General features: G+C 56.5%; 1 protein-coding gene across 1 annotated transcript in view; it reads left to right on the forward strand.

Annotated features, from left to right (window-relative positions):
- AQP1 (aquaporin 1 (Colton blood group)) overlaps window positions 1-11,608 on the forward strand; it is a 17,540-nt gene extending 5,932 nt beyond the window's left edge. The window contains exons 3-6 of the mRNA XM_021708456.1: window positions 6-172; window positions 9,569-9,733; window positions 9,995-10,075; window positions 10,851-11,608. Coding sequence (XP_021564131.1) covers window positions 6-172; window positions 9,569-9,733; window positions 9,995-10,075; window positions 10,851-11,030 — 593 coding nt within the window. The 3' untranslated portion in view covers window positions 11,031-11,608. The remainder of the gene's footprint in view (window positions 1-5; window positions 173-9,568; window positions 9,734-9,994; window positions 10,076-10,850) is intronic.
- Window positions 11,609-12,612: the final 1,004 nt, after the last annotated feature.

Below are 12,612 nucleotides of genomic sequence, written 5' to 3' on the forward strand. Positions count from 1 at the left end.
CGGCGCCCACCTCAACCCGGCTGTCACGCTGGGGCTGCTGCTCAGCTGCCAGATCAGTATCCTTCGGGCCATCATGTACATCATCGCCCAGTGTGTGGGGGCCATCGTCGCCACCGCCATCCTCTCGGGCATCACCTCCTCCCTGTCTGAGAATTCGCTTGGCCGCAATGACGTGAGTGGGGTGGCCCTGGGCTCAGGGGGCTCTAGAACGATGCTGACGGGCACCAGTCCCATCCTCTGCCCATTTTGCAGATGGGGACGCTGAGGAACAGAGAGGACAAGAGGTTGCTGGAGGTCATGCTGAGAGTTGGGGCTGGAGCTCAGCGATGCCTGCAGCCCAGAGCCTGTTTCCTGCCAGGCGCTGTGGGAAGCTGAGATCCAGAGAATAATGGTCTTGCCAACATCCCCTGCAGGGCATCTATTATGGGGAATAAGCTTTGGAGGCAGCCAATGCCTGGGCCAGCAGTTCCTCACCCCAGGGCCGTCATTCCTGGCCCGTCTCAGCCCTGCCCAGGCGGCCAGCTCCCTCCCCCCGCAGCCCTGCACCCCGGAGAAACTTTGCCTGCTGACCCAGCCACCCTGAACCAGATGTCCAGCACATTTGCAGTTCTGCAAGTGTGTGAGCAGGACTCCCTCAGGGAACCCTGTAGGACCTCAGGGAGTCCCCTCCCATTCACATACATTCCTAAACAAACAAACTGTCCCAGCAATCAAGAAGAAAGACCCCCTCCTGCACCTCTGCCCCTGGGAATCAAACAAAGCTTAGGAGTGAGACCACCTTGCCGGGCTGTGAGTTTTCCTGGATTGCAGTGTGGACTAGGGGTCCGGGACTGGGTGCACGGTCTCCAGGCGCTGACAGGTGTGGCATGCATGTGGGTGAAGGTGTGTGTGTGTGTGTGTGTGTGTGTGTCTGCCAGCACGGCACTCTGAGCTTGTGTGGATCATGTGCACGTTTGTGTTGCTGTGAGAGGGTGTGTGGGGCGAGTGTGTAACCGCACGTGTCCACTGCTCCTGACTTGGGCTCTGGGTCTGGGCTGGGGTCACTAATGACAAGCAGATGTTGGCAACTGGGTAGCAGCTAGGAAAAGAATGTCCCTTGGGCTGTTAGCATTGCTAATTGGCCATTGGCGGCAGTTGCCTGCTGTCCCAGACTGGGCTTCTCCAGCTCCTCAGCCAGTGCAAACTCACGTGCTCTGGCCACCACGGGTGACAGTTCGGCCTGAGAGGCTGAGGAAGGCTTGGAGGATATCTCAGAGAGCCCAAGGGACAGGCAAGCAGGCATGGGGGTACCTTCACAGGGAAGGAGAGAGGTCAAGGAGCAGAGAAGAAGAGTCAGATCTAGAGAAACGAGGCTGGCGGGGTACTGGGCAGGGCAGGCAGGCATGCGGACAGGGCTGTGTCTGCTGAGGGTTCCCCAGAGATGGAGCAGGTGATTATGGCAGCTGTCCTCTCGCTCCCCAGCCAAAGTTCAGCTCCTGGGGCTAGCAGCCGGGGGTGGCTAGGTAAAGGTCTGGTGCACAGGGCAGCTGGCCCGACCCTGCCGCGGGGGGCTTAGCATGTCTGTGTCACAGTGACACCTCACCCAGCCTCCTTTGGAGCCAAACTCTGTTCAGCATGAGATTGAAGATTAGCTCCGCAGGTTGGAGTTTAGACTTTAGCCAGGGAAGACGTGGCTGCGGTGGGTGTAAGGGACAGGGCTAGGGCAGGCCACTTTCTACCAGGTCTCAGTCTCTCCTGCAGGGACAGAGTTGGTGGCCTCAGGAAATTCTACTGGATAGGCTCTAGAGAAACGGGGCTTGGCTGGGCATGATGGGGTGGGGAGGGGGTCCTCGTGGGGAAGGGACTGAGACTTCCCAGGCCCTCCAACCCCTTCCTTGTCCCCCCCCCGATCTCAAGGGACGGGCAAGTCCTATGCACCTGCTGGCAAAGGCTTTGCACTCTCTAATAGGGCATCCAAGGCAGAGGCGGGAGGGTGGGGCCCCTTCTGTGCCATCTGGATCCAGCCACACCCTGCTCTAGTGCCCCATCCTCTCCCTCCCCTCCATTTTCCAGAGTTACACCAATACCAGGGTGGGGCAGGCTGCAGATGGGAGAGGCAGGCACCCTGGGTTCGAGTCCTGTCTGCTGCTAACTTGTTGAGTTTCCTGGGAGCTGAGGACTCCGAGGCTCAAGAGGGAACTTGGATTTTGTGACATCTCTTGGCTACACCCATACTCGCAGCCCACTTTGTTGCCTTGAGCTTATCACCCATCCCAGGAAGGCTGGCTAGCGGGAGCCAGGAGCGGCTGTGCTGAGCACAAGGGCGCTCGACAGTATGGTGAGACTTGGATGCTGCCCTGTCCAGACAGTGGAAGGTTGGGGTTCAGGAGCACAACTCTGGGCCCAGAAACAGAGAAGGTGCTCCCTGATCCTGGAACTGTAGGGCCCTCCATGCCCCTAGTGTGGGGTGGTGTTCCCACAGCTCCTCTGGCCCTGGGCCCCACCCTGGCCAAATCCTGGGTGGGGCAAATCGTTGGCATGGAGATTTCCAAGGAAACTAGGGAGAGAAGCGGCAGGAAGTGGTTGGGGTGAGTCAGGGGGTGTCCCCCGGGACAACATGGTGGGGACAACTTTCTCCTGACTGAGTCAGGACTCAGGATACGCCCCGGAGAGACCACGGGCTCCGTTCATCCAGCAGGTTCTCGGAGCTATGCCTTAATCTTGGCCAAGGGTGAGAGGCTCTGAGGCTGGGGTGGACATCTGGCCTGTCCCTGCCCTACCTCAGCCACCAGCACTGAGTGCTGTCATACAATGGACCTGGCCCATGTGGCCCTAGTTCCTGTCTGTGAAATAGGGACATAGCAGGGTGTGGCTGGGCTCTGGGAAGTGGGAGATGCTGGTGAACTCAGGAGTCTTGGCATTTGCTGGCTTGGTTCATTCTTCTGCTCTGGCTCACTCATGTTGGCTGCTAGCAGTCCGACGGGGACTGCTGAACACAGGGCTGAGTCAGCCCCGCTCCCTGCCTGGAGAAGCCCACAGTCCCAGGACAAGATAAGCCTGTGCACAACTGCCTGTGATACGGGGCAGGAGGCAGGTGTGATAAGAGGTGTCAGTGCGGGTCTGGGCACTCCTGACCTTGAGGGTGGGAGGGCCAGGAAGGCTTCAGGGAGGAGGTGCCACAGGAGCCTGAATGTAGAGACCTCGAGAGGGAAGGGGCTTCTGGGCAAGGGATGATGTAAGCATGGGTGCAGAGGTGGTGGGAACCGTTAGAGTCATTGAGTATGGCTAGACTAGGGAGTCTTGGTGGAAGGGCGGGGTTCTAGAGGGTGATGAGGACCCAGCATTCGATCCAGAGTCTGATTGCATCTGGAGGGTCTATAAATCCAACCCCCAGGGGCTCAGGCAGAGGGCAAACCTCCCCTCTTTGGGGTCTTTTCTCAATCCTGCCGATCCAGGGCCTGACTGCTCTGGAAATGATTCCACCCGCAGCATCGAGTCCTGACCTCAATCCTAAACTCTCCCTCTCCCACAGTTTTCTCGGCCCAGCCATAGAGTGAAAGGGTGATGCTCTGAGAGGGCAATGCCCTGGCGCCCTGGGGTGCCCCACCCTGCCCCAGGCCACAGTCTCCTGTCACCCCTTGCCTCCTCCTCTCCACCCACGCTGCCTTCCAGTAGTGTGAGGTGGGGCCATTAGCTCACTGCAAGCCAACCCCCTGCCACCCGTTGTTTCGGGCCCCAGCTGCCTCCTTCAGAGCTTAGAGGTGGGCTGGGGAAAGGGAAGGCAGAGTTTCCGATGTCCTTGCTCTGCCTGGCCTGCCCAGGGAGAGGGCTGGGGGCTGGGTGGTGTGCCACAGCTGGGACATATAATTACTGTTTCTAGCCAGAAACAGATGAGAGGGAGGGCACAGAGGGAGGCGGGAGCTTTGTGGTGGAGACTTCCCTCACCACGGAAAATTCTGAGGCTGTTTCCCCCATTAGCACCCTCAGAGCAGCCCAGCCAATCCTAGTGCTGCCTACTTGGCCCTGGGCAGGGCTCCCCTAGAAACACTGTCCTGAAGGGGTGATGCTCTGAGAGGGCAGTACCCTGGCAACCTGGGGTGCCCCACCTTGCCCCAGGCCACAGTCTCCTGTCACCCCTTGCCTCCTCCTCTCCACCCATGCTGCCTTCCAGTAGTGTGAGGTGGGGCCATTAGCTCACTGCAAGCCAACCCCATGCAGTCCTCCTGGCCTGACCTCAGGGTCGATGGTGACCCACGCTTTCTCAAGGGCCCCCACCCAGCAGGGGCCATGGTCTCTACCCTCTGGAAGTGACAGTTGGTCTGGGGCTTCCCAAATGCCTGGAATCTGAGCCCTCACACCTGGAGGCATAGGCAGGGAGGTGCTATCTGTTTGGCCCCATCCCCTTGGTCAGGGCTTCTCCCTGGGGACCAGGGGGGGATACTTGCCTACATGGAATACTGCCTGGGGGATCAGTGATGGACTGTCTTCACTCCACCAAGGAGCTACAGTTCAGTGGGCTGAGCACACCCTGTGGCTAAAACTCCCAACTCAAAAGATGGCGGAAAAGGCTGGAAAGTACCCTCGGTTTTTGACAGTGTCTTTCAGTGCCTGAAATCTCGCTCTCAGGGCCCCTTGAGAGGCAGGTTTCTGGTCAGTATAAAGAAGGGTATGTCTTTTTAATGGAGAAGAGACCACCTCTAAATCAGTAAACTCCCTGTCTTCAGGGGTGTGCAAGTGGAAGCTATCTGGTGGCAAGGCTGCTCTTGGGGAGCCTGGAGGTGCAGGGGGACAATGGCTGGGTGAGAGATTCTGAGACAGGCTGAGATCAGCAGTTCAGACAGCTTTGTCGGGACCCTGTGCTTGGGTCCCTGGATCCTGGCCTGGAAGGTGACCCTCCCAATGCCAGGCAGGAAGAAGTTCTGGAGACTGTCTCTGACTGGAATCTGGGCCAAGGCTTCCATTTTACTGATGGGGAAACTGAGGCCTACAGAGGTATGGGGACTTGTCAAGGGGGTGCAGTTGGTCGTGTCAGGGCAGGACCATGCTCCAGCCTCCTGGCGCCCAGACCTTGATTTGTTCTTTCTTCTGCTCCAAAGTGCACACACTCACATTGCGCAAACAAAACGTGAGCGCGCGCGCGCACACACGTGCCTACATGGAAGGGGGCGTCCACATGGGACACAGAGAACATTCTCAAGACTGGGTGGTACCACTCCAGGCCTGGGACACCAGGAAGGTGGGGTGAGGGGTTCTTCAATGGAGCCCCTTCCTTTCCCTGCCCTGCAGTTAGGAAAAGAAGGAGGGAAGGAAGGAGGAAGCTGTTGCTTTGTGTATTGTTTCTCGTCAGGAAGATGAAATGGCTTCTGGGAGCAAATAAGAGGCTCCTTGAGACCAGCAGCTTTCTCACTCAGGGGCTCCTTCCCTTCTCCTCTCCCTCCCACCTCCAGCCAGTAGTGGCATTTGTGTGGGTGGGAGGGACACAGTGGCGCACCAGAAATGCCATCAAACACACCAATGCAAATATACAGCGTGGCCTTCCAGGGCATTGTGTCGTGCAGAGACCTCTGCGTACAACTGTTCTCAGGGATGGCTGAGGCACTTAGCCAGTACCTGATCTGTTATTTAAATGTCCCACATGGAATTATGAAGTGTGTTCTTTAATTTTGGAGGTACAGGGTCTAAATGTTTTCCTTAATTCAAGGTTGTTAATTATGTGGTTCAAACTCTCCCTGTTCGCGTTATTGGTATTTTTTTTGACTACTTTGCTCTATGAGTTTCTAAGAGAGGATTGTTAAAAATCTTTCACTCTGGTAGTGGATTGATCCAATTCTCCCTGTAATTCTGTCAGTGTTTGCCTTATTTATTTTTAGGCTATGTTATTTGGCAACTACAGGTAGGGAATTTTTGTAGTTCTTTGATAGATTTTTAAATTTTAATTATTGTGTAATAAACCACTTAAGGTCTAACAAAAAGAGAAGGAGAGAGTAACCCCAGACACTGTGGTCATCCACAGATACAGCAAACATTGACCTACAAAGACACACAGAGGTACAAAAAAACAGAAAGACTCCCTCGTGTGAATACCCATGGAGGATTGACATTGCCCAGCACTGAGTTCTGGAGGCACTGGGGCAGGTGACGCAGGCTTTGATGTCTCCTGGCTCCTGTCCCTCGAGAGCAAATTCTTGGAGCCTCAGTCAGGCCAGCCTCTGGAGCTTACTCTTCCTAAGGGTGGAGTACCAGGGTACCCAGGCTGAGTCATGGTCCCTGGGCCTTGGAACCTACCCATGGGCAGCAGAGAGGATTCAGAGCCTGGGGAGGTCAGCCCTGGGATGCCCTAGAGCTCGAGACACATTGGAAGTCACAGTCATCTCTGCCAGCTCCCTAGTCCAAGCTGGGAGTAGCCAGGTCCCTTGGCTGGGCCTAGGAGCTTGCTTTATGGGCCTGTGAGTGTGGGGTGGCACAGATCCTGGGCAAGGATCCTGTTTTTGCTACATCCTTCCTGGGCCTTGGCCTCCCCACCTGTCCGTCATCTCTCTGAGCCCTTGGACAAGCTAACCTGGAAGGTCCCCAGAGGATAATGGCCAAATCATAGTTGTCCAGGTAGAAAGTGAGTAAGACAGACTTGGGTTCAGAGAGCTTATCTGGAGCCAGAGTGCCCCTAGAGAGGATGAGAGTTCTAAAAAATTAATGTTCTCTGACACTTTGGTCACTATACAGTGAGCTTCACTCTACCTGTTTAAGCAGGGAGATGGTGAGGGTCCCCCATCATTGTCCTCAGCAAGCCCCCAGGCCAGAAGCAAGTGCAGGAAGATTGTTTCCTACAGGAGGCACAGAGAGGTCAATGAGGGTGTGGCTGGGTGGGAGCAGAAGCTAACTACAGCCAGGAATCCAGGAGAGCTTCTAGGAGCTGGTGAAGTCTGAGCAGTGGGCTTCAGTGGGCTCAGTGCACAGCTGTCTTTCTGATGCTTCAGAAGGAATGTCTGGCTTATTCTTTAGTCTGTACTTGCATTTGCAAAATGATTACTTTTTTTTTTTGGCCTTAATATAGACTATAAACCTGGGACAGAGAAAACTACCTAGGATATGCAAACATTTTTCTTTTCCAATCACAAGTGACCAAAACTGGAATTGGCCCCATTTAAGCAATTGTTTCAAATTGAATGATAGTAAACAGTAACATAAGTTTTGAATATGATGCATGTGATGAGAAAGAACCAGTGTTTTACCTGCTCTTTCCTGGACATTAAGTTTCAATGGGCCTTTAAATGCCCTTTCCAATCCTGAATGGCCAAGGTTTTTCAGATGTAAGTACTATGAGTACTTAAATCTGAAAGGAGAGCTGTCAGTAGACATTGAAGCCATCAGAGAAGGTTTCCTGGTGGTGGTGGTGGTGTTGGTAGTGGGTACTGGAGAGGAAGGCCATCAGTCTATGTGGTTCTCAGCAGTCAGGAAGGAGGTGCATTCCAGAGTTCCCAGGACAGGGGGCTGCCCCGTCCTCTTCCCAAGGACTCAGAGCACAGGGTCTAGAACCTCACCCTCTGCTCTGCCCACTTCTAGTGAAAAGAACAGCACCTTTGTGTAGGGGCTAGGACTCTCAGAAGAGGAGATGTGCTCCCCCAGCCACTTTTGTGAGGGGGCAGGGCTGGAGTGAAGGGAGTCTGAAGCGGGAGCCACTTACAGCGACAGCTCCCGTAATCAGCAAGGAAGGGCTGGTTTCAGGACTCCTGCCAGCTTGCAATTAGGCTGTCCCTGGAGAGCAGAGGAGCGAGGCGGAGCAGGAGCCATGGGCTTCCCTAGCGCTCAGACCTAGAGGGGCATGGGCCTCAGGTGTGTGTGTGGGAGGGTGTCAATACCAGCCAGCCTGGCCTCACCAGCCTCACACCCATCAACCCCACTTTGGACAGGCTTCTCTCGGCAACTCCAGCTGCCCTCACTCCTGTTTGCACACCCCCATGCAGGCAGGGCCCCACCCCACTGCTTGTCCCTCAGCCCTGTGAATGTGACGAGAAAGAACCAGAATAAGAGCTGCAATCACTGCCCTGTCCCTCCTGAATCATTTTCCAATGTCCCCAAGAGAGCCCCTATTGCCTTTGAATTTCCCAGCTGTTCTGGAGATTGGGCAGGGGCAATCAGATCCATCTTGCAGGTGGGGAAACTGAGGACTAGAGAGCTTGTGCTCACAGTGGCAGCAAGAAGAGTCAGAACCTTAACGCAGGGCTTTTGCCTCCATGGCCCAACCTGGGGGCAGAAAGAGAACTGGGCACTGTCCAGAGGGCTGGCAGGCCTAAGGGACCACAACCCTGGGGTCTGCGGGAAAGGCCCAGAGCTGGGGCAACAGGGCAGGGGATGTGAGTCATTCCCTGTAAGCCTGGGCTGCAGACAAAGGCGGGAAGAGGATTGTTCTTGTGAGATGGCCTCAGGGTGGGGCTGGGAAAACCTCTGGAAGGGTGGCGGTGAACCCTCAACCTGGAATTTTGCACAATGCCTCATGGCCTTGGAGACACCCCCCTACACTCAGGACAGAGCAGGGAAGAGAGGCTTCAGCTCTGGCAGGTTTGGGTCAGCCAGTCCAGTTCAGGGGAAAGCAGTCTGAGTGGCCACACCTGGGCATCCTCACAAGCGGGACTTTGCCGATGTGGTCCAACTCCTGTGTGGGTGCGCTGGTTTCTGGGACGCCCACACAGAAGGGGCTGTGAGGGCTCCCTGGGGAGGGGTCCTCCTGGGGCAACGGCAGGGGCAGGGCTTTCGTGGCCTCACGGCAGCGCCCATTCCCTTCTCTTTCCATGAGTCATGTTTCTAAAAGTGGCCCTGGAACAAGTTGACAGCCAGAAGATGGTGGAGGGGCCTGTGAGGCCGGGGGAGAGGGAGGGCAGGGCCAGGCCAGGAGGGAGAAAGAAGAGAGAAAGAAGGGGAGACAGGGAAGGCAGGAACAACAGGAATGGGAGCGAGACTACTGTGCCAGGGAGCGAGATAGACAGGAGTGGAGAAGAACGGACGGAGGGTGGAGGCAACAAGGGAGACAGGCACAAAGGTGAGAGAGAGACAGAGGGAGTAGGGAGAGATGAAGGAAGAAGGCCTGCCCGGGGCCTTGGGACTTCTAGATGCAGTAAGCATGGGGTGGAATGTTCTGTACTTCTGGGGTATGAAGCCATGTCCTCAGCTGCCCCCTCCCCCGCCACCATTCGTGTCCCTTCTCCTGGGAGTGTCCCTGACCATCTCCCGTGCCTGGTGCTCACCCTTGGCCTATGGCCTCGGGTACCACAGTGCACCAGGCTGTGGCTGGATGGAGCTGTATGTAGAGGCCCCAGCTCACCCTCTCTGACTTCCAGGCGGGGTGGGGCCAGGTCTAGGGAGGTACTAGGGGCCCGGATGGAGCTTCATCAACAGGTGTAGGAGGGCACAAGACCCGACCCCCATGACCTGCTGTGGTGCCTGGCCCCTCTGGGCACCAAGGGGCCAAGTGATGGGTTCTAAAGACCCATCCGAGCATCTGCCTCTTGGTCCCTGGAACCTGGGGAGCCTCAGGATCTGGGGACACAGTGCCTGCCTGCCCTGCTCACTGGGCCTGATGCCCTCTCCCCAACAGCTGGCTCATGGCGTGAACTCAGGCCAAGGCCTAGGCATTGAGATCATCGGCACCCTGCAGCTGGTGCTATGCGTGCTGGCCACCACTGACCGCCGGCGCCGTGACCTCGGCGGCTCAGCCCCCCTCGCCATCGGCCTCTCAGTAGCCCTGGGACACCTGCTGGCGGTGAGTGGGGCCCAGAAGGAGCTGGGGGTGGGGAGGGCAGGGTCTGCAGGGGACAGTGATGACAGCTCTTGGGGGCTGGGGGTGGCCCCGCCCAGGAGAGGGAAGCACAGGGTGGGCTTTCGGGGTTGGTGTCCCCACCCCCTCCATGTCTCCTTGTCCCCTCCCTTCTTCATCTCCCTGTTTGCCCTCTCTCCCCTCCCATCTCTGTGTCCCTGCCCTTACACTCTCCCTCGCTCCTCCCTCACCCTGTCTCCCTCACAGATCGACTACACCGGCTGTGGCATCAACCCTGCTCGGTCTTTCGGCTCCGCGGTGATCACCCACAACTTCAGCAACCACTGGGTAAGCGACCCACGGCCGCCCCTACACGCTGGAGGGTGGGTGGGAGGTTTTGGCGTCACGTGATAGGCCCGACCCCATCCTGCGGCGTCCTTTCCTGTCTAAGAGGTGCCAGCCAGAACAGAGGCACTCAGGAAGCCGAGGTCTACCATGAAGGGGCTAGGCAGGATCACACCGTGAGCAGTTTTAGGTCCAGCCTCAGTCCTCCCAGCTCAGACCTGCATCCCAGTAGCATGACTGAGAGCGGTGGTTCAAGTCCTGGTTCTGCCACTTTCAGGTTCAGTCCAACTTTGAGCAGCCTCCATGCCCTCTTGTGCCTTGGTTTCCTGAGCTGTGGAGTGGGGATATGGCAGTGCCCACCTTCCCGGGAGAAGGGAAGTTCTCACTCACTGTCTCAGCACAGAGGAGGTGCTCAGTGGTTTTAATGCTGTGGTTGTAGATGTGAATGTTCTGGCCAACCTTTTTTAGACTGTCTGGGACCCTTCTAGAGCTGGGGAGGGTGGGGGCAGTGACCATCCTCAAGAAAGGGCTGGCATTGCCCATGTTTGAGCTGGACCACACAGAGGCAAAGAGATGCCCCTACCACTCAGGGTTCTGGGGGACACTGGAATAGGATGTTGGGGTTTAGCCCTGCGTACTTCTGTGCCAGGCACAAGTAGGAGAGAACCTGTTCGAAGGGGTGGGGTTAAATCGGAAAGCTTCCCGGAGGAGGGGACTTATTAGTGGAGTCTCAAAGTCCCAGTGAGACACCCTCTGAATATACCTGCTCTGTTCCTAGATCTTCTGGGTGGGACCGTTCATCGGCGGAGCCCTGGCTGTGCTCATCTATGACTTCATCCTGGCCCCTCGCAGCAGTGACCTCACAGACCGTGTGAAGGTGTGGACTAGCGGCCAGGTGGAGGAGTATGACCTGGATGTTGACGACGTCAACTCCAGGGTAGAGATGAAGCCCAAATAGAGGGGGCCTGGCCGGGCATCCACACGGGGCGGGGGCAGGGGTGGGCGGAGGGAGGGGAGGGCGAAATCCACGTTGTAGACACTCTGACAAGCTGGCCAAAGTCACTTCCCCAAAATCTGCCAGACCTTTGCGGTCAAGCCTCGTTTGGGGGTGTTTCTGTCACTTTCTTTCTCTTTCTCTGTTTCCTGGCCTCAGAGCTTACAGGGGACCAAGATTTCCCAATTCATCCCCTCCCTCGATGTCACAGAGGAAGTGAAAGAGAGGGACCCGTCTGCTAGTTGTCCCCTCAGAGTGTGACAGAAGGTGTGCCAGAAAGTCCCCCTATCCCAGAGTTGCTCACTGGCTCCCCTGTGTAGGTGCCTGGGGTTCCACCATACTGCTTCATGCTCTTGGGCATGGCCTTCCTTCCTCTCTTGACATGTACCTCACCTCTAAGGGTGCGTGGGGGAGTGGGGCAGAGATCCCAGGAGATGCGGTGCCAGGGGGCAAATTGCAGATACGTTTTGCCCTTTCCATTTGGCTTGCTCCCAGGGCCCTCCCGGGGACTTGCTGCCTGACCTTGGAATCGTCCCTATCTCGGGGCCCCGTGACCTCCATCTGCCAAGTGTCAGCCCTAGGGAGAGCTATAAGTGCCTGAGGCCCCGCCTAGGAGTCCATCAGTGTGGACACACCACAGGCTCTAGAAGATGCAGTCACAACCAGGGTTGCTCCTACTGCTCGCCCTGGGTTCTTACCCCAAGTACACAGCTGCAGCCACACACCTCTGTGTACGGTGTGTGCACATGTGCACTTGCAGACAGGCGACAGAGCAGAGATCGACCAGCAGTGCCATAGTCGGAAGCTTCTCTTCCCCGTGGAGAGACTACCCCGGTCAGGGCCGGCCATCACAGAATGGAGGCCCTTTAGAGGGCCAAGGAGGCATGTCTGTATTACTCCACGGAGTTTTAGCTGGTCTTTCCACCCGTCACTGTATTATCTTGGTTTTTATGTCAACCTCCACTTCCTCTTGTCAGGGTAGACACAGGTCACCATTGTGCTGTGTGCTTCGAGGAAAGAGAACTTGGGTTATCTGACGCCCAAAGCCCGAGTCCATGGTGCAAATCAGCCCGTGGAGGCTGATGCCCTTGCTGGGCCCCTAGGGAGGTTCCAAGTCCCCGGCTGATCCTGAGTGGGGAGGAGCAGGTCAGCCCCTGGTGGGGACATTCACCGTGTGACCCAGGCCACAACTTGCGCTCCTCGTTGACCTAGAGGGGAGAGGCCAGCCAAGACCTGATGAAGTAGCCACTGCTGCAGCCCAAAGGCAGTTCGGAGCAGAGTCTGAGTCTGCTTAGGAGGCTGGATTCTTTCATTCATCTATTCACATAAGTCTAGTCAGTTTCACCAGAGCCAGAGCAGCTCCGCCACTGTGCCCTTAGTCATGATGACAACGTAAACCAAGAGACATGATTACAAAGGTATTTAGAAGCAGCGGGACAACCAGGAGGCCCTTAGCTGTCACCAACACATCACATTCGTGAACTCTCTTCTCCATTTCCTAGCAGGAACTTCTAGCTCATTTAACAGATAAGGAAACTGAAGCCCA

Source organism: Carlito syrichta, unplaced genomic scaffold, assembly GCF_000164805.1.
Source record: "Carlito syrichta isolate Samal-C Ts95f unplaced genomic scaffold, Tarsius_syrichta-2.0.1 Scaffold138305, whole genome shotgun sequence".
Taxonomy (NCBI): domain Eukaryota; kingdom Metazoa; phylum Chordata; class Mammalia; order Primates; family Tarsiidae; genus Carlito; species Carlito syrichta.